Source organism: Syngnathus typhle, linkage group LG20 (assembly GCF_033458585.1).
Source record: "Syngnathus typhle isolate RoL2023-S1 ecotype Sweden linkage group LG20, RoL_Styp_1.0, whole genome shotgun sequence".
In the NCBI taxonomy this organism is placed as follows: Eukaryota; Metazoa; Chordata; class Actinopteri; order Syngnathiformes; family Syngnathidae; genus Syngnathus; species Syngnathus typhle.
In genome coordinates, this window is record NC_083757.1 from 4,288,080 (window position 1) to 4,308,001 (window position 19,922).

Consider the following 19,922-nt stretch of genomic DNA (forward strand, 5'->3'; position numbering starts at 1 on the left):
CCTTGCAGGTGTGTAGTGTGCTGGAAAGCCTGGAGCAGGAGTACAAGAGGGAGGAGGACTGGTGCGGAGGAGCGGATAAACTTGGGCCCAACTGCGAGACGGACCATGTGACCCCCATGATCAGTAAACACTTGGAGCAGAAGGAAGCCTTCCTCAAGGTTGACAATGAGAGCAGATAAGCGATATGCAAACACGAGTTCCTACGTTACGCAGCTGAGCTCCCGGATTTGTCTTTGTTGTCAATCAGGCGTGCACGCTGGCCAGGAGAAACGCCGACGTCTTCCTCAAGTACATGCACAGGAACAGCGTCAACATGCCGGGATTGCTGAGTCACGTCAAAGCTCCGGAGCAGCAAGTTAAAAGTCAGTTTGAGTCTGTATTTTCGAGAAGGGATCGCAATATTCATTGAATTCATATTTTCACAGACATCCTCAATGAATTGCTGCAGAGAGAGAACCGTGTCCTCCACTTCTGGACCATGAGGAAGCGGCGTCTGGACCAGTGTCAGCAGTACGTGGTGTTTGAACGCAGTGCCAAACAGGTGCAAGAGATCGGAAACATGATTCGCGTCCTGCCTGTGTTGGAAGAAGAAGAAGAAAAAAAAAATCATACATTTTGTCTTCAGGCCCTTGAGTGGATTCACGACACGGGCGAGTTTTACCTCTCCACGCACACCTCCACTGGATCAAGTATCCATCACACGCAGGAGTTGTTGAAGGAGCACGAGGACTTTCACATCACCGCCAAGGTAGGTTGCACCTCGCGTTCTTCTCGCGGTGTGGATTCGTGCATGTAAAAACGTTCTCCGCAGCAAACCAAGGAGCGCGTGAAGCTGCTCATCCAACTGGCCGACGGCTTCTGCGACAAAGGTCACAGCCACGCCGGCGAGATCAAAAAATGGGTGACGGCCGTGGACAAGCGCTACCGAGACTTCTCCCTACGAATGGACAAATATCGATGCAGCCTGGAAAAAGCCTTGGGCATCTCGTCCGACTCCAACAAAGCCGTACGTTCTCGCAAACTCCCTCACCCAATACGGGGAAATCCTGATTTGTCTCCGTCTCGTTTTTCAGAGTAAGGATCTCCAACTGGACATCATTCCCGCCACAGCTCCGGGCTCGGACGTCAAGCTGAGGGACGCCGCCCACGAGCTCAACGAGGAGAAGCGCAAGTCTGCCCGCAGAAAAGAGTACGTGACATCATTCGTGTCATTGATTAAAACGATTTTAGTGAACCGTCGTTGAGATATTAATCACTTGCCGTTGAATATGAATGTCGACGCAAAGACGCATATACACACAGGAAAGACGTTTGTGTGTCATTTTACGAGTGTTACAAATCACATGATAGACGCGGCGCGACTGCTTAACAGCCGTGTTTTATAACCGCTGGATGTTTTTTTGTTTTTTTTATTCGACTGAAATGTTTATTGTTCATTAGGGCAAATGGGCAAAGCTGACGGCATTGTGCAATAAAAGGCTAGAGATCATTACGATCAATCACGCCTTGTTTATGTTTTTGTTTAGGTTCATCATGGCTGAGCTGATTCAGACGGAAAAGGCCTACGTGCGAGACCTGCGGGAGTGCATGGATGTGAGTTACACTTTTGTTGACTCACTTTTTTTTTTTTAAACCGTCAGAAGGTTCACAAGTGAATCTTTATGCGCAGACTTACCTGTGGGAGATGACGAGCGGGGTGGAGGAGATCCCGCCAGGAATCCTCAATAAGGAGCACATCATCTTTGGGAACATGCAGGACCTTTATGAATTTCACCATAAGTAAGCTTTTTTTTTTTTTAATAAGCTTTGCATCTTTGCAGCAGATATTATAAAATTGCTGCTATAGCGCCGCCTAGTGGTCAATTAGCTCATTTTATAGACATTATTGTGTGCACTTTCTCATGTTATTAAATGAGGTGTGTCCAAATTTTGGACTGTCACTCTTTGCCACTGACACATTTTTAATTAAAAAATGATTTTAGGGATTTAAAATGGGGGTTTGACATCTTCTGTTTTCCAGCATCTTTCTCAAAGAGCTGGAAAAATACGAACAGTTGCCTGAAGATGTCGGCCACTGCTTTGTCACATGGGTATGAGTCACTTTCTCAATAACCATCATCATGTTGATAACCTGTTAAAAATGTTGGTCTTTTTTTTTTTTTAACAGGCTGACAAGTTCCAAATGTATGTGAATTATTGCAAGAACAAGCCAGACTCCACTCAGCTCATCCTGGAGCATGCTGGGAATTATTTTGATGTAAGTTAAATATTGCAGTCCCAATTGAACTGTATTTTGTTGTCTTACAATTTCTCTCTCTCTCGCTCTCTCTCTCTCTCTCTCTCTCTCTACAGGAAATTCAGCAGAGGCACCGACTGGCCAACTCAATCTCCTCCTACCTGATTAAGCCTGTGCAGAGAATCACAAAATATCAGCTCCTGTTAAAGGTAATACATCATTTAGGTGACCATAATATAAAAAGAGTGAGACAACATATTTGTGCTTTTTTTAGGAGCTGCTGACATGCTGTGAAGAAGGCAAAGGCGAGATCAAGGACGGCCTGGAGGTGATGCTGAGCGTTCCCAAGAGAGCCAACGACGCCATGCATCTCTCCATGTTGGAAGGTGAGCAAACGCACACGAGAGAGTTCAGTCACTCAAGATTGAGGTGTTATTTCCTTACTCTTCTGCTTTCCCGCAGGTTTTGATGAGAACATAGAAACGCAAGGGGAACTGATCCTCCAGGACTCCTTCCAGGTGTGGGATCCAAAGACTCTGATCCGTAAGGGGCGAGAAAGACACCTCTTCCTCTTTGAGATGTCTCTAGTCTTCAGTAAGGAGGTCAAGGACTCCAATGGCAGGAGCAAATACATCTATAAGAGCAAACTCTTTGTGAGTCCTTCTTAGCGTGTATTTCATCTTTGCGACATTGCCGGTAATTATTCGGTTCTCTCGCTAGACCTCCGAGTTGGGGGTGACGGAGCACGTTGAAGGTGACCCCTGCAAGTTTGCGCTCTGGCTGGGGCGCACGCCGACGTCGGACAACAAAATTGTTCTGAAGGTAAGATGCTTTTTCTTTTCTTCTTTTTTTTTTGCACCTTTAAATTTTGAGCCATGTTTCCGCAAACTGTGCTAACAGTAAAGCACGTTTTTACTAAACTTCAGGGCCCCGTGGTGGCCATTTTTATTTATTTTACTAACATTTAAAAAGAAAAAATGACATCCTTGGTATTTTGCTGTCCTCGTTCCTGTCACGCTAAGATGTCTGCTTTGTTCGCATGAGCAGCTTCAAAGCGGCTGCCAACTTTTCCGTAGTCACGAATCTAGCGCCCCCCCCCCTCACCTTTTGCACATTTCTGTTGATCCTCTGCTTTTATTGTGCCTAGTTAGCGCATTTGTCTGTATATCCGGGGCCGTGTTTTCTCTCTGGATGTTTGTCTCCAAAGTCTCTCTGTGGGCTGAGATGCTTCCACCAACGCCACTGACACTCGTTCGACTTCTCAACGCCCACAACCTGCCTGAGCGCCGTTGTTTCGAAGCAACAACTCAACTTTGTAGCGATTCGGTGTCATTTGCTCTGTTTTGCTAAGTGGCGAAGAAAAAAAAAAAAAGTTGAAATTTGTGTCAGTGTTTGGAAGAGCATGAAGCGAAAAATCAACGCTGAATAACAACACGAGATTTTGCTTCACTAACAGCTATGGAGTGCTGCTATGTACATTTTTTTAACAAATTGTCTCATCACTAACTAAACGTTCACCACCGTGACAGTTTTCCACACTTTATTGCGCGACACTGTCGAGGCAGGTTGTCGGTGTTGTGCTTTTTTTTTTTTTTTTTTCATGTCAGTCTGTGAGCAAAAAAAAAATGCAAAACAAACCCAGTGAAATTGTCTATCTCATATTTCAAATTTAAAGCTAAGTCAGGGATCCAAACACGGAGCCATGGTGAGTACAAAATAATCCCGCAACACAGCCCTTCAACTTCTCACAAGTCTGAAACTATTAATTATTGAGAATCAATTTGAAAATAAAAGTATTGTGACTGCTGAAGTTGATCCATCTTCTAATTCTTATCAAATCTTCAAATCTAATTTATGTCATTCAGACTTGTGGGAAAAATAAAACAATTGTGTTGATTTCCAAGCGGCCATAATTTTTTTCTCTGTCCTGATTCACAATAGGCCTCCAACATTGAGAACAAGCAGGATTGGATCAAGCACATCAGGGAGGTGATCCAGGAGCGCACCATCCACCTGAGGGGGGCGCTCAAGGAGCCCATCCATATTCCCAAAGCGAGCACTGCCAAGCACCACAAAGGCCGAAGGTAACCACGGTAACATTTAAACTGGACAAAAACAGAATGTGAGAGGTTCGTTTGTGTTTTTTAGGGACGGAGAGGATCTTGACAGTCAAGGTGAAGGCAGCAGTCAACCAGACACAATTTCTCTGGCCTCTCGCACGTCCCAGAACACGCTGGACAGCGACAAGGTGAGTCGGGCTTGTCGAATTTGCCACCCGCTCTCTCCTCACCACCTCGTCGGCGGTGCGCCGCAGCTCTCCGGCGGTTGCGAGCTGACGGTGGTGATCCACGACTTCATGGCGAGCAACAGCAACGAGCTGACGGTGCGACGAGGACAGACGGTGGAGGTTCTAGAGCGCTGCCACGATAAGCCCGACTGGTGCCTGGTGAGGACCACCGACCGCTCGCCGGCCCTGGAGGGCTTGGTGCCCTGCTCCGTTCTATGTATCGCCCACTCCCGCTCGTCCATGGAGATGGAAGGCATCTTCAACCACAAAGGTAACAAGGAGCTCGAGAAGATCCCCAGTTGGAAGCAAATTTGATATTTAATGATTGCTATTTCATTGCAGACACCTTGTCAGTGTGCAGCAATGACTCCATCATGCCAGGATCTTCTGCGACACTTCAGCCTGGTCATGGAATGGGCTCCCACGCTTCACCGGGCCCAAAGCGACCAGGTAGACAAGACAGCGCCGACTTTAAAAACAAGCGGGGGCTGATGACGTGCTGTGTCTCGCAGGCAACACTTTGCGCAAGTGGCTCACCAGCCCAGTGCGGCGGCTGAGCAGCGGCAAAGCGGACGGCCACGTGAAGAAGCTGGCCCACAAGCACAAGAAGAGCCGCGAGGTGAGGAAGAGCAGCGAGATGACGATGGGATCTCAGAAAGACTCGGACGATAGCGCCGCCACGCCTCAGGATGAGACCGTGGAGGAGGTGGGGAGACACCGCCACCGTCTATCAGGTCACGCTGTCGCTCTGGGATTCAAACCGTCGTTCCGCTGCGTTGCAGAGGGTGCGCAACGAGGGCCTGTCGAGCGGCACCTTGTCCAAATCCAGTTCTTCGGGTATGCAGAGCTGCGGCGAGGAGGAAGGCGAGGAGGGCCCCGACTCGGTGCCGCTGCCTCCACCTATGGCCATCCAGCAGCATAGCCTGCTCCAGCCGACCGACTCGCAGGACGACAAGGTGAAGCCACGCCCACAAAACTCGGCCAGTGGCGAGATTGATGACAATCCACACACACGCTGGGATTTTTGAAACACATTTTGTTTTTTTAGTCACTGATTGTGCGGATATTTAGAAGAGAAGCTAGACCTTTTATTTTTTTGGAGGCAATTAATAATTCTGTTTAGAAGTTTTTGTAATAAAAGAGGGCGGGGCTTATCCTCAGAACATCATTACTCATCCTATTTTTTAATTTGCCCAGGTTTTTAATCTTATTTGAAAGCGATAGTTTGAGGGCTATCTTCCTGTGTTGCATCCTATTCTTTCCTCTCCGACAAGTTTATTATTTTTTTTAATTTAGGGAACAGAGAATCTTTCTTCTGACACTAATTTGTGTTTCTCTTTTGTTTTGTTTCCTAATTGTATTGTTTGCCATAATGTAGCATTACCTTGATTTATGTCCTGTCTTTGCTTTGTCTCAGTTTCCGTACCTGTCCATCTGAAAAGCCTCATCTTCCTCCCTCTTTCTTCTTCCCTCACTTCTCCTCTGACCCCCTCTCGGCATTCTGTAAATGTTCTTTTCCGATTGCTCCTTTCCTTTTTCTAACAATGAATTAAGTCCCCTTATTTTTCCTGCTACGAGCGTCTTGACACTTTTGTCCTTCTGTATTTTATTTTATTTTTAATCCAAAACAATACTCAGTTGGTTCGTCCACTTTTTTTTTTTTTTTTTGGTTCTGACATCATGAAGCCTTATCTGCGCCAAAGTGCTAGAAAGTTTTTCCCTGCATGCTGAGAAGCTTGCAAGGCTTGAAATAAATACAAAACTTGAGTTTATATATGAAGCCCAAATACCAGACAAGCCCAACGCCGAGGTGTAAAGTTTAAAAACGCCCTCCCTTGTTGCCATCACCACCTTCCCTCCCCCCCGCTCGTCCTCATCTCCCTTTTTTACCCTGTGTGCGTTTAATCTCATAATTGGCATCTGTATAAACGCTGGCGAGGCCACAAGAGCACACAGGCTCACCCAGAAAACCAAATTGGGGAAGCACAGCAGCGCAAGGGTGAGACTCTCCTGTAATATCTATTTTTTTATATATATATCTTTGCATCAACTCCATTTTTTTCCCATTTAATAAACTTCATCACCTCAATAAGCAGTATCAAATTTCAAAACTTTTGAGCTCATTTTTTTTTTTTTTTTTACCATTTTCACCTTTCCACTTCTAACGTTTTAGTGGCACATCTTTTCACCTTTTTATTTTTTAAAAACCTCAAAACGATGTTATCACTTGATTTCAATGTTTATTATTTGACCGTAGCTCTATTGCAAAAAGTCAAGCCACTAATATGACTAATTGATCACTAAGTTAAGCAAGAAAACAAGTTTGCATTCCATTTATACGCTCAAGTCCTACTTATATCAAATCATTCTTTTAAGGAAGGACTTGAGGGTCTGTGTTCACCGAGACATACTTTATGCTGAAAACAATTGTTCCATGCTAATGCTAACGACACGCGTGTCTCTGGTGGACACGGGCCCTAAAAGGAGCAGCTTCGCTGTTAACCTGAGCTCATTTTTTATCTCGTCTGTATATCTGCAGAGCTCCTCTCGTCTTTCCGTCCGCCCTTCCAGCTCGGAGACGCCCAGCGCTGCTGAGTTGGTGAGCGCCATCGAGGAGCTGGTCAAAAGCAAGATGGTAGGAAATTTGAGTTATGTCCACGTAAGCTGAAAAAAATCAAGTGTAGTTGATTTATTTTGTTCTTGCTGATGCAGGCTCTCGAGGACCGTCCCAGCTCGCTGTCAGTCGAACAAGGAGACAGCAGCTCTCCCTCGTTCAACCCCTCGGACAACTCCCTCCTCTCCTCGTCCTCCCCCATGGAAGAGATAGACGAGCGGCGGGCTAGCATTCTCAAGAAGCGACAGTAAGTCATTTTGCATTTGCGCATGATTGAAATGATCTGAATGTTATTCTGTTGTCTCAAAAGTTACATTCTGCTGGACTTGGTGGAAACGGAGAGGGATTACATCCGAGATCTCAGCCAGGTGGTGGAGGTGAGCGGAGTTTCGCTCGCTATTGTTCAGTGTCGTCGCTGTTCTGAATAAAGTCTGTTCAGGGTTACATGAGCCGGATGAAGGAGGAGGGCGTCCCTGATGACATGAAGGGCAAAGATAAAATTGTGTTTGGCAACATCCATCAAATCTTTGACTGGCATAAAGAGTAAGGACGTCACGTCTTGGCGAGGTTCTCCCACGTGTAGCTCACGAGCGTCATTTTCTTTCAGCTTCTTCCTCACCGAGTTGGAGAAATGTTTGGAGGATCCCGACAGACTGGGACCGCTCTTCCTCAAACAGGTTTGTTGTCAATGTCCTTTTTTTTGTTTTTCTACTCCTCATCATCTATCTTTTTTTTTTTTATTTTTAGGAGCGGAGACTAAACATGTATGTGGTGTATTGTCAAAACAAGCCCAAGTCGGAGCACATTGTGGCGGAGTACATCGATACATACTTTGAGGTAATGTCAGAAAAAAAAAATGCGAGTGAACTCCTTTTCCTTTCATGGATCTTTGTCGTCTCTGCAGGAACTGAAGCGGCGGCTTGGCCAAAGAGTGCAGCTCACCGATTTGCTCATCAAGCCAGTCCAGAGGATCATGAAGTACCAGCTCTTGCTCAAGGTTAGTGCGTTATTGTACACTAGAGGGCGCCAGAGTAGCGAACGTCTATATTTACAGTTGGAGGTGCAGTATTACACAAAGCTGCAACAGTATTTTAATTCTTTGTTTGTTTTAGGACTTCCTGAAACATTCTAAAAAAGCAGGCCTGGAGTCTGTAGATCTGGAGGTAAGAAAAAATATTTTTTTTATTTCCACCAATTGCTTTTAATTATTTCTGACCCTTGCAGAAAGCAGTCGAGGTCATGTGCATCGTACCTAAAAGGTGCAACGACATGATGAACGTTGGCCGGCTTCAGGGATTTGAAGTAAGAAATAAAAGTGAAGACCACGTGGACGTCTTTTGTTTAACTTGTCAGCTAACGATGAGCGACTTGTCGTCATCGTTAGGGTAAGATCGTGGCCCAGGGACGCCTTCTGCTGCAGGACACGTTCATGGTCACGGACGCTGAGAACAGGATGAAGGAGAGGAGAGTCTTCCTCTTTGAGCAGCTTCTCATCTTCAGCGAACCGCTGGACAAGAAGAAGGGCTTCTCCTTGCCCGGCTTCCTGTATAAGAACAGCATCAAGGTTTGTCTCGGAATGCTTAAAGCATCTTCTGCGATGTTGAGCGTTCGATTTCTGTATCTTCTGCTCCAGGTGAACAGTTTGGGTCTGGAAGATAACGTGGAGGGCGACCCCTGCAAGTTCGTGCTAACTTCTCGCTTGACAAACGGCACCGTGGAGTCGTTTACGCTGCACTCCTCTCACCCGGGCGTGCGCGAAGTTTGGACTCTTCAGATCGGCCAGATGCTGGAGAGCCAACGCAATTTTCTAAATAGTGAGCTGACATGACGATGCAATAAAAAAAAAAAAAAGCCTTGTTCTGGAGATGTTAAAGACCACCTTCTGTGTTTTCTCGCCTGTCGTAGCTCTGACTTCACCAATTGACTGTCCGAGAAACCACGTTGGGGCGAGTGGGGAGTCTTGTGTATCCAGCGTGGGTGCTCCAGTTGGAGGTAGTAGTGGATCTAACGCCGCCGGAAGTTCCCCGGCGAGCAGCTCCATCCCTCCAGCGTCCCAAGGTGGCTGTCGTCGACCATCCAGGATCCCCCAACCCTCTCGCCTCCCCCAACCCCTCCGCCACCACCCCGGGGCCGAACCCGACAGCCCCAACAAGATGTCAGGTACGACTTACGTATGATCCATATGCTCTTGTTTGGATCACACAACATGTGCTTGAGGTTTTAGTTGTGTTCACTTATGATCCAGGTCCAAGTCCCCGTCCTGTTCCCCCTCCCACGCTCCCCCCTGGGGGCAGTCCGCAGGGCAAACGCCCCATCCAGAACCTAGAGGACCAGGTACAGACCCCCACGAGCATTGTCGCTCCTATGGTCCGTGCCGCTCCCTCCCCCAAAACCCGGCCCGGAGCCGTGCCCCCTTTGGCCCCTCTGGCTTTAGTCAAGGACGTCCTTCCGCCACCCCCGGGCAGCCCCTGTCAGAAGTCCGGCGGCTTCTGGAGCTCCATGCCAGGCTCTCCGGCGAGCCGCCCCGGCTCGTTCACCTTCCCCGGGGAGGCAGGGGAGATTCCGGTCCGTCAGAATTTGAACCAGAACCCAAATCAAAGACACTCCACGCACAGCAAGGACGCTGACCGCATGAGCACCTGCTCGTCCGCCAGCGAGCAGTCCATCCAGTCCACTCAGAGCAACGGGGTAAGACCGAGAACCCGCTGCTGATCCCGACTAACACGGAGGCCGAGGGAGAGTCCCATCGCCTGTCCCGCTGCGGCCAGCTACTAATCTGTCCACTACTACGCATCTCTGCTCTTGAGCACCATCCTCTCTTACTCCCTGAAGACTCTTGCTGCACCTTTCCTGGTTCTTCTCTGGTGGACTAAACGCTTTCGATTTCTGACTTTTAACCACGCTTCACTAACTCCCGACCCTCGGTACCTTCTCTTGCCGCCGGCGGGGCGGCACTCTTTCCCCGCAACTAACCTCTGACGTTTGTAGGCTGACTACAAACGGATCTTCTCACTTACTCATCTTTGCCTGGAGCTACAAAATCCAAGAAAAAAATTTCTTTTCTCCACCTTTGTTGTCCACTTTGCTCTTTAACTCTGATCAAATGTGTCTAATCTTCTGTTTCACAATGCACAGTGGCACCTTGACTTAAGAGTTTAAATCACATAGCATTGAAATGCTAAAAAAAATATATATATATACTTTTGCTCTTTGCTGTGACAGAGTGAAAGCAGCAGCAGCAGTAGCGTGTCCACCATGTTGGTGACCCAAGACTACATGGCGGTGAAGGAGGATGAGATTAGCGTGAGTCAAGGCGAGGTGGTCCAGATTTTGGCCAGCAACCAGCAAAACATGTTCCTGGTGTTCCGAGCGGCGACCGAGCAGGGCCCCGCCGCCGAAGGCTGGATCCCCGGATTCGTCCTTGGCCACACCTCAGCCATTGCGCCCGATTGCCCCGAGGGATCAGTTAAGTAAGTTGGAAAGGAAACTGTAACACACACTCTGGGAACCAAATGTCGACTCATTTTCCCCTCCTAGTAGGAAGCCTTCTTCCTGGCATACGACTTTGCGCATCCGAAAGAAATCCGAAAAAAAAGAGAAGGAGGCAAAGAAAGACACCAAGTTGGAAAATGGTTACAGGAAGTCCAGAGATGGCAGTAAAGTTTCCGTGAAGGTGAGCTTGAGTCGGGAAACTCTCCATCTCAGCTCACCGCATCGTCTGACTCGATCTCCTTTTTCCTTTCCAGCTTCTAAATCCAAACTACATCTACGATGGTAAGTGGCTCTCGCTGTAGCCGGCAGCCATCTTGAATGTGCTTCATCGTGTCTCTCCTCCGCTTCCAGTCCCACCCGAGTTCCTCGCGCCTCTGAGCGACGTCACATGTGACAACGGCGAGAACGTCACCCTCAGGTGTAAGGTGTGCGGGCGTCCTCGCGCCGCCGTCACCTGGAGAGGACCCAACCAGAGCAACCTCACCAACAACGGCCGTTTCAGCATCGCTTACAGGTCGGATAGCAAATCATTCAGCTGCGTTTGAACACAAATCCAATTCCACTTCCTCCGATGTGTTTCAGTGACACCGGCGAAGCCACCCTGCGGATTATCGGCGTGGCGTCGGACGATGACGGCGTGTACACGTGCGTCGCCGCCAACGAGCTGGGCAGCGCCACGTCGGCGGCGAGCCTCCGAGTGCTCGGTGAGTCGGAGACGCCGCGCGTTCCGCTACGTGACGCCATTTTAAAACCGCCTGCGTCTTTGTCAGCCGTGTCCACTGACGGCTTGCGAGTGAGCTGGAAAGACAACTTCGACTCTCAGTACATCGAGGTGGTCGAACTGGGCAGGTAACGTGATCCGTTTACAGACACTTCATTAGGGACACCTAGCGTGTCCCTAATAAAGTAGCTTGTGTGTTGACTAGATTGAAAACATTGACTTTGTTGTCCGCCAGGGGTCGCTTCTCCGTTGTCAAGCGTTGTGACCACCGGACCACCAAGCGTCCAGTGGCTGTCAAGCAAGTGAACAAAAAGCTGATGAGGCGGGACCGCGTCACGCAGGAAGTCAACCTGCTCCACAGGCTTCAACATCCCAACATCATCAACCTGGTGGACACCTATGAAACCCCCAGCAGCTACGTTTTGGTCTTGGAGATGTGAGTAGAAACACACTTGGACAGAAAGAACCCTTTAATGAGCGTTGGTTTTTTTTTATCATCAGGGCCGACCAAGGCCGTCTACTGGACTACATCATCAGCTGGGGCAATCTGACAGAGGAGAAGGTGGCCTGCTATCTTCGAGACCTTTTAGATGCTTTACATTACTTGCACAACAGCAGAATAGCTCATCTGGACGTCAAAGTAAGATTCATCAAGAGTTTGTGTCACCACTTTATTTAATTTAAAGAGAATATTTTTTTACAATTTACAACTGCATACTACTATTGATAAAATTATGCAAGTTATACTGATAAACATTCGCTTCTAAATCTTATTGGAACATTTCTGAAATACCTTTTGTGTCCACAAGAGGGCGCAAATTCCCCATCCAGCTGCCGATGATATTTAGAAAATCACTACTAGTAAATAACTATTGTCTTACTGGTGAGGATAAATGGCTCAGAATTTTCTTTTAAAAAAAAAAGTCCTATTAATTTCTGTTTTATTCTTTTTTTTCAATTTTATTCGTTTTTGTGAACAACATGAACTTGTCTTGCTTGCAAGCTGGATGTCGAGGAAATGCTGATGACAGCGTTCCAAAAGCTTCTAATGTGTTTTGTGTGTTCAGCCTGAGAACCTACTGGTGGTCCACAGTTCCAACGGCCAGCCGTTGGTCAAACTGACCGACTTAGGCGACGCCGTGCAACTGGGCGGCGCACCCTACGTGCACCCGCTGCTGGGCAGCCCCGAGTTCGCTTCGCCGGAGTTAGTGTTGGGAGAACCCGTGTCGTTGACGTCTGACGTGTGGAGCGTGGGCGTGGTGGCCTACGTGCTGCTGAGCGGCGCCTCGCCCTTCCTGGACGAGAGCGCCGAGGAGACCTGTCTCAACATCTGCCGTCAGGACTTCAGCTTCCCCAAGGAGTACTTCCACGGCGTCAGCCAGGCGGCACGCGACTTGGTCTGCCTGCTCCTTAGGACCGAGCCCGCCGAGAGGCCGTCGTCGGGGCTGTGCTTGCAGGAGGCGTGGCTGCGGGCGGCCAGTGACGACCGCGCCGCAGGCGAGTGCTGCATTGACACCTCGCGCCTGGTCTCTTTCATCGACCGCCGGAAGCATCAGACGGACGCCCGGCCCATCGGAGGAGTGCGCAGCTTCATCCAGAGTCGCTTGCAGAATCGGATCTGAACGAGGGTTGCAAAGGGCTGGGAGATTTTCCCCTCAACTTTTCCGGTAAATCTCCATGGGAAGTGTGGAGTTTTAAAACTCCTCCTTCATTGGTAGAAAAAAAAAAAAAAACGCCCGCCCCCAACAACATTAATTAAGAACCAGACTTTTCTTATCGACCATTTTAATTCTCCTCACTTCCCATGGGAATATTCCGATTTTGAAAATTCCTATAATTTTGCAACCCAAGTCAGAGCAACCATAGGGAATGTTTGCTATGCCGACAAAAACGCTGAGTTTATCCTTCTTCACAAAAAAAAAAATCACTCAGTCCTTTCGGAGTGCATGGATGCCCTCGTCTACTGCTGCTTGCTCACATTTTTGTAGGGAAATCAACAACAAAAAGAATATATATAGTACTGTATAAGTAATTTATTTTCCTTAGCAAAGGTTCAAAGGCAACCAGCGGACAGCTTTTCCATAGAAAGTGACGCCATCTTGTGCGTTTTTGTTTGCATTTTACACTCCAACATACTTTCGTAAATTTCTACAAAAAGACACGCACGGACTCCATTTTGAGGACCATTGTCGGCGAGCCGTGAAGACTTTCAAATACGCCGTCCAGCGAGACACCTAACAACAAGAGAGAAAAAAAAAACATTGTTAAAGGAACATGTTTCAGCCTTACTTTGTCTTACTTACTCATAAAAAATCTGGGATGTTAGGCAAGATCCGTATCTCAAATTTCTTCTCAAGTATATGACTCATTCGCCTGAGGAAAACAAAAGTGTAAATGCACTCATCGTACATTTCTTTTTCTCATGTGCAATGTTGCAGCTTTAACATTTTATGCAACTATTTATGAAGAACTCCGTCAATATGTATAATAAGAATGAGTGCATTTGGAAGATATGCACTTTGGGACTGCGAGAACTGCTGGTAGTCGCGTGTCATGGGCTACAATCATTCGATTTGATCAAATTTTTCTTTGTACTGTTTGTCCTGTGTAGTATTGGTACACCAAAGTTGCGAGCATTTAATTTGTTAACGTTTTATTGTTGTTTCACACACTTGGTTATGTGAAATGATTGTTTACAGAAGGCAAAAAGAACAAAATGCAGAAGTGAAGTTCAATTTGACGAGCTGTTTTGTAAATCGTTTTGTGTACAGATAGTTCTTTGCCAAATTCAGTAAACTCATAAAGTCCTGTGTAACATTTTATTTATTTTTTAAGGTGTGCAAACTTGAACTGGATACCTCAGTTTAGGTTTTTTTTGTTTGTTTTGTCCTGTTTTTTTTTTTTTGTTACCTGTCTCATTTCACTCATTTCATAAAGTATGTCTGCTACTTGTTTTTGTTTTGTACTATTGCATGTATATTTCTTTGTACAGACCATAAATTCCTTGTAAATAGTTTCATTTTGCCATCAGTTATTTGAAGATTAAACGTAATGGACATGAGCAACTGTCTTTGGTTGTTTTTATTTCTCATTAACAGGCCAAATAATTATATATATAATTACAGGACTGTGTCAGAAAATTAGAATACTGTGATAAAGTTCTTTATTTTCTGCAATGCAATTAAATAAAACAAAAATTAAATTAATAAAAGGCGTGCAATATTTCAGCTGATTTGTAATGAATACAGAATGTATGACATTTTTGTTTTTTTTAATTGCATTACAGAAAATAAGACTATCACAATATTCTAATTTTCTAAGACAGTCCTGTCTTTCTGCTTTAAGCTGGATATATTTTGTTATATTTTGACAGGTGTGGTTTAGATTCTTTACCAATTTATTACGATCAATTTAATAGTAACATGCATCATATTTGTGCCTTTTCTGTTTAGATCCTTTTTTAAAGGTGAAATGAAACAGAATGACGTTTACATGCCTTTTGTTTCACCTGCACAGATAAACCACAAGAGGGCAGCATTTCCTCTGAGGTCTATTTGTTTTAGAATGGCATGGCTGGTTCAGGCAGGCCTATCTTCCCTACTTCTGCTTTAAATCGTGCTCGTGGCTGATTTGTGTTTACATAATAGCCACTCAAAAGATTGAACCTACTCGTGCTGTGTTTTGTTAACATTGTCAAGGTCACAAGGTCAAGACACGCAAACAAAATTGTATTTCTTAAGAAACTTGCCGCCTGATGAGCGATGGGAAACGTGATTGCCGTTCAGCTTCATCCCAGACGCTTTGTCTGGCGTTTCCTGTTGCCCTCTCCCAAAAAAAACATGTTTGTTCCCGGTTTGATATTTACGTAGTCAACTGTTAGCGGTGAGGGAAATCCTGTCTGACCTCTCGGCCTCCCCTGATGAGAACATGGGCACTTGATGACGTCCAGGGTTGGATGGTCTATTTTGTTTTTAAACGTGAACCTTGCATAACCTACTGCGTTAATCTTTGTTTGAGCAGAGATCCAATGAACGTACCTGGAAGCGGCTTTGGAAAGACATTCAGGCATGATTCAGAACACGCAAATGCACATGGATGATGGGTTACACTTGCAAGTGCAAGCACACACACACACACACACATGCACACACAGATGGTTGCAGTTAGAGAGTCATATTTTAACTGAAGCTGACACTGGTGTTTCATGTCTGGAAAATCTGAGTAATGCTTGTTTGACAAATCATCTCTGATGTAGTGTAGGCTTTGTTTAATCAAGCTATGATGCATTAAAACAAGATTGGACAGTACATGGAACAGATGGGAACACATCCATTCTAAGTGTTCCCGACCCCTTCAACTTATTAAATAACCAGGGGGTACACGTGACCACTTCAAAAATGGCTCAATGTTAGCTCGAGTCAAGTAGAGACTACGTAAACATTAGATAAGACTTGTGAGTGCTGCAAACATTTATACTAACGTGTTCATTTCAATCATGTCGATTTTTGAATTGTTCAGTGCAATGTTAATGAAAGTGCAATGCCCCGTGAAAGTCGTTTAAATCATACATATAGCACTAATTGTTCCCAAAACAGGTTAGAATCATTTCAAATTCAACATTACTTTCAAAAATAAATGCCTTACAGATGTATTTAAATAGCCACTTCGAAGATTCGACCTCAGTGGAGGGAGAATTGTCGCCACCTTGTGGCATTTTATGTTGTTGCAGAATAACACCAAAAAAATGCAAATAGGTGAATTTACGAATGTCATTTCACTTTTGACAGGCTAATTTCAGCAAGGATAGAAAAATTCTGGCCTAAAATCTTCTTCTTCTTCCAAGGAAAACTTTTACATGTCATTTTAATTCCATTTCCCTTCGCCTAAATTAGCCTGAGCGAATTTTCAGGTATGACTCAAGTAAATGGTATAGACTTGTTCCACCCCTGGCATATTAAACCAAGCCCAAAATAATTTATAAAGTGTTGCTCCTGGAAAACAGCCCAAAGCAGCAGTCGCAGGTGTTATATAAGCCCCCCCCCCCCTTTGCCGCCTCCCCCTTAGCTTAGTGAAGCTGTCATCTGTTCAAATTGTAAAACAATGGGAGTGAAGGGTGAAAGATAAGAGCATGGCCCCTACTGTGATAATAACATTGTCAGGCGACTATATTTAGAGGTTGACTTTGCTTCGTGGGTTCTTGTATCGTTCCTCATTTTGTTTATATGACTTGCCGTCCCTTTTGTTGACAATGTAAGGATGGTCCAGGGACATGAGCCATGCACATTTGTCAATGTAATGTGTTCCAAAGATTTGGTTACACAGTTGCTACAACATTAAGAGGTTGAAGAAATGTTGTAGCACAACTTCTAAGCAGCAAAAGGGGAAAAAAAAATCACAAAGAGGCTTTAGATTATTTCACGTCCTGTGTTTATTGGCTGCCATCCAATCACGAGGAGATAAGCCCATCAACATGGCCAAGTCACCCTCTGGGTTATCGGTGTTGATGTTTACCCAACCCTGGTCACCACATGTTCTCGATTTATACCGTAGTTTTCGGACTATAAGTCGCACCAGCCATAAAATGCCCAAAAAAAGTGAGAAAAAACCATATATATGTATATAAGTCGCTCCTGAGTATAAGTCACCCCCCCCACCCAAACTATGGGAAAAAACGCGACTTATAGTCCGAAAATTACGGTACTCACTCTGAATACCTGTGAAAATCCTCATTTTTTTAAAAAAAAAATCTGGCTAAAATTTAGTGATATTCATTTACAGGCATTCTATTTTTTTGTAATTCTTTGTGCATGCAGCTCACATTTACTGCTGAGTTAGCTTTATTTGCTATATGGAGCTGAGTTATAAAGAGTATGTGGTTACTGTGAATAGTTTGTCCCAAAGAAGCTTGCCAGGAAGCCAAGTGACAAAGTCCATTTAGGGAGTGGTTTATGCTGGATGAATGTCTCAAATAAAAGCACCATCCAAGATCTTGAAACTTTTGTGAAATTCTCTGGGAATAGTTTGGAGTAGAATATGGAATTAAACACCTTTAAAATCAACCACAACAAAGATTGGAGGAGAAGACAAGTCATCTCAAATATTTGTATGACTGGGCAAAAAAAAAAAAAAAAGAATCCCGCAAGTACTCTCCAGGATCTTGTATAAAGTCTTCCCAGAAGAGTGGAAACCGAGGGACCGCCCGCCACATGTTCTTCCGTTTTCGCATGGTGGTTGCGTATCCCAACGCAAAAAGCGTGACACGGCGTTTCAAAATCCGTCTCCCCGGTTTGAGGTGAAACCACAACCTCGTGTTGATCATGTGACCTTGTTTAGCTTGGGGCGGCACAACCGCTGGCTAAGAAAACATCAGTAAGCAGCAATTTAACATTATAAACCGTCATAAGAAGTCATATGTACCCTCAATCTAAAATAAAGTTGATCCGATAAGATACTTGAGGCCATCCTACTGTGTTTTATAGGCACTGCTGGAATTACAATAAAAGTGTGTCGCTATCGGCAAGCATATGTAACAGCTTACATAAAAACATCTTGAGCTATGTTGATGTGTCCTCAAAAGACCCGGGAATATTTCTTGCAGTAATTTATCCCTTAAAATAGGTGAAAATGTTCATAATTGGTTAAATAATTTCGCAAAAATCAACAATCAATTTATTCCAATAAAATCCTTTGATTTATTATTTCAAATATTATTTGTCCTCAAAAGACCCGGAATATTTGTTGTTGTAACTTATCCCTTAAAATAGGTGAAAATGTTAATAATTGGTTAAATAATTTCACAACAATCAAATGATTCAACTAAAATCCTTTGATTTATTATTTCAAATATTATTTTGTTTTTGTTTTGGACTACTTTTCTCAGCTGAAGTCTCAATTTGACCTCCAAGCTGACCAATTGGATATTTTCAAAAGCATTTTACTTCAACTCCCTAATGGAATCGTTTTTTTTGGATGGACATTCCACTTTTTAGGATTTACGTTCCCTATTTTGTTATTCCTTCTCAGAAATAATGAAATAATGAGCAGATACATCAAGTTTTGGGTCAACGCCAGTCCGTGAGATACCAAAGTTTTAAGGCACGGCCTTGAAAACATGTACTGTACACACTCCCCCACCCCACTTCCTGTTGGATTTTGTTCTCGCTCTTCTCAGAAACCGAGTCATGACTTTGGAAATGGAATGTTCTGGACCTTGTCAGCAGGGTTTGGGACCTATCAAACAGTCTCAGTCCACCGGGCTACGTTTTTACATGCTCCACGCCGTCCAGGTTAAAGCTCGTTTGACCTTTGCCCTTTTGAGTCCCGTCTCAGTTTTGTCATTTTGCAGCCAATGTTTCTCGCTCAAGGTGTTTCGCCGCGTACGAGTAAGAGTGTGATCCAAATCTATTAAGTCGGACACAAAATGGCCGAGAGGGTTTTTGGCTTCTCGGTCTTGGAGTTGACATTTCCATTAATCACCCTCGCTCCCGCTTGGCCGACGTTCAACAGCGAGGCTCCAAGTTGCTGCGTGCGCACTCGTCTGGTCCACTTATCAACTTGAAACGAGTATCCTCCTCCGTCAGCTGGGCTCGTTATTTTGTTTTTCCATTGGGGGGGTCAACGGAGATCTGTTTGCTTTATCTCAAATTCCTCCTCCTCATGCGGCAAGAGTCATTCGAGATTCCCCAGATTGTTTTAATGGACGGTGAGCTCAGCCTTGACCTAAACAAATGCGGTTTGGATCCTCCGAGAGTTCCTATAAATAGGCTCGTCTTTTGGCAGGAGATAGCTGATACCCAAAGAGGTCCATGGGCAACTGTCCGCCTTCCTCTGGCGCAAAAAGCTTGCCTCATCTGGAATGATTAAAAAGACAATGAGGAAGTGGAAACTAGTGTTGCTATTTAAGCCAGGCACGCACATTTTTTAACATCTCAACAGATTATTAAAACGGGAAAGACGCCACATTATGAAGAAGAAATCAGCACATGTGCTTTTATTGTACTCGAAATAACCGCTTGACACGGAAAGATAAAATTTCAACTTCTTCCCCAAACCAGACGCGATCCAGGCTGAACTCAAAATCGCAAAAAGAAATGGAATGAAGCCAGGCTAACTGTTAGCTTATCTGGTATCTACCGTATTTTCGGGACTATAAGGTGCACCTTCTATGAATGGCCCATTTTAAAACTTTGTCCTTATATAAAGCGCACTGGACTATAAGGCGCACCATGAATGCATCATGTCAGATTTTTAATCCAAATCATTCTCCATTTTATCTTTTTCATTTCAACTTCAGACGCAACACATTACTTTCTAATCACAAAATAATGATCCATAGTCTTTTTGATTCATGAGTCATAGTTTTCAGTGGGCCACCTATGATTGGTTTCATGACACAATGCTTTGGGCCAGTTTAAATTTAGGAATTTGGTCCATAAATAAGACGCACCGGACTATAAGGCGCACTGTCGGCTTTTGAGAAAATTTTAGGTTTTTAGGTGCGCCTTATAGTCCGGAAAATACGGTACATTGGAGTTGCAATTGCTTCTCCCTGTCAGTTTTTTTATGCGAATTG

At 45.0% G+C, this 19,922-nt stretch overlaps 1 protein-coding gene across 3 annotated transcripts in view; it reads left to right on the forward strand.

Moving 5' to 3' along the window:
* The window catches only part of LOC133144156 (triple functional domain protein-like), a 33,237-nt gene extending 18,826 nt beyond the window's left edge, over window positions 1-14,411 (forward strand). The window contains exons 22-64 of one of the 3 annotated variants that reach the window (XM_061266642.1): window positions 9-158; window positions 248-362; window positions 426-541; window positions 626-748; window positions 812-1,006; window positions 1,074-1,189; window positions 1,527-1,593; window positions 1,670-1,779; window positions 2,021-2,090; window positions 2,168-2,257; window positions 2,353-2,445; window positions 2,511-2,622; window positions 2,699-2,889; window positions 2,957-3,058; window positions 3,912-3,941; window positions 4,178-4,320; window positions 4,385-4,484; window positions 4,551-4,794; window positions 4,866-4,973; window positions 5,036-5,229; window positions 5,306-5,479; window positions 7,063-7,158; window positions 7,236-7,384; window positions 7,448-7,514; window positions 7,577-7,680; window positions 7,745-7,814; window positions 7,885-7,974; window positions 8,042-8,134; window positions 8,250-8,300; window positions 8,362-8,439; window positions 8,522-8,701; window positions 8,771-8,951; window positions 9,043-9,297; window positions 9,383-9,825; window positions 10,360-10,607; window positions 10,675-10,810; window positions 10,884-10,911; window positions 10,981-11,143; window positions 11,212-11,333; window positions 11,400-11,478; window positions 11,586-11,786; window positions 11,852-11,990; window positions 12,418-14,411. In XM_061266642.1, coding sequence (XP_061122626.1) covers window positions 9-158; window positions 248-362; window positions 426-541; window positions 626-748; window positions 812-1,006; window positions 1,074-1,189; window positions 1,527-1,593; window positions 1,670-1,779; window positions 2,021-2,090; window positions 2,168-2,257; window positions 2,353-2,445; window positions 2,511-2,622; window positions 2,699-2,889; window positions 2,957-3,058; window positions 3,912-3,941; window positions 4,178-4,320; window positions 4,385-4,484; window positions 4,551-4,794; window positions 4,866-4,973; window positions 5,036-5,229; window positions 5,306-5,479; window positions 7,063-7,158; window positions 7,236-7,384; window positions 7,448-7,514; window positions 7,577-7,680; window positions 7,745-7,814; window positions 7,885-7,974; window positions 8,042-8,134; window positions 8,250-8,300; window positions 8,362-8,439; window positions 8,522-8,701; window positions 8,771-8,951; window positions 9,043-9,297; window positions 9,383-9,825; window positions 10,360-10,607; window positions 10,675-10,810; window positions 10,884-10,911; window positions 10,981-11,143; window positions 11,212-11,333; window positions 11,400-11,478; window positions 11,586-11,786; window positions 11,852-11,990; window positions 12,418-12,972 — 6,171 coding nt within the window. In that variant the 3' untranslated portion in view covers window positions 12,973-14,411. The remainder of the gene's footprint in view (window positions 1-8; window positions 159-247; window positions 363-425; window positions 542-625; window positions 749-811; window positions 1,007-1,073; window positions 1,190-1,526; window positions 1,594-1,669; window positions 1,780-2,020; window positions 2,091-2,167; window positions 2,258-2,352; window positions 2,446-2,510; window positions 2,623-2,698; window positions 2,890-2,956; window positions 3,059-3,911; window positions 3,942-4,177; window positions 4,321-4,384; window positions 4,485-4,550; window positions 4,795-4,865; window positions 4,974-5,035; window positions 5,230-5,305; window positions 5,480-7,062; window positions 7,159-7,235; window positions 7,385-7,447; window positions 7,515-7,576; window positions 7,681-7,744; window positions 7,815-7,884; window positions 7,975-8,041; window positions 8,135-8,249; window positions 8,301-8,361; window positions 8,440-8,521; window positions 8,702-8,770; window positions 8,952-9,042; window positions 9,298-9,382; window positions 9,826-10,359; window positions 10,608-10,674; window positions 10,811-10,883; window positions 10,912-10,980; window positions 11,144-11,211; window positions 11,334-11,399; window positions 11,479-11,585; window positions 11,787-11,851; window positions 11,991-12,417) is intronic. The other 2 variants (XM_061266643.1, XM_061266644.1) reach the window with 2 other exon arrangements.
* The last annotated feature ends 5,511 nt before the right edge of the window (window positions 14,412-19,922 follow it).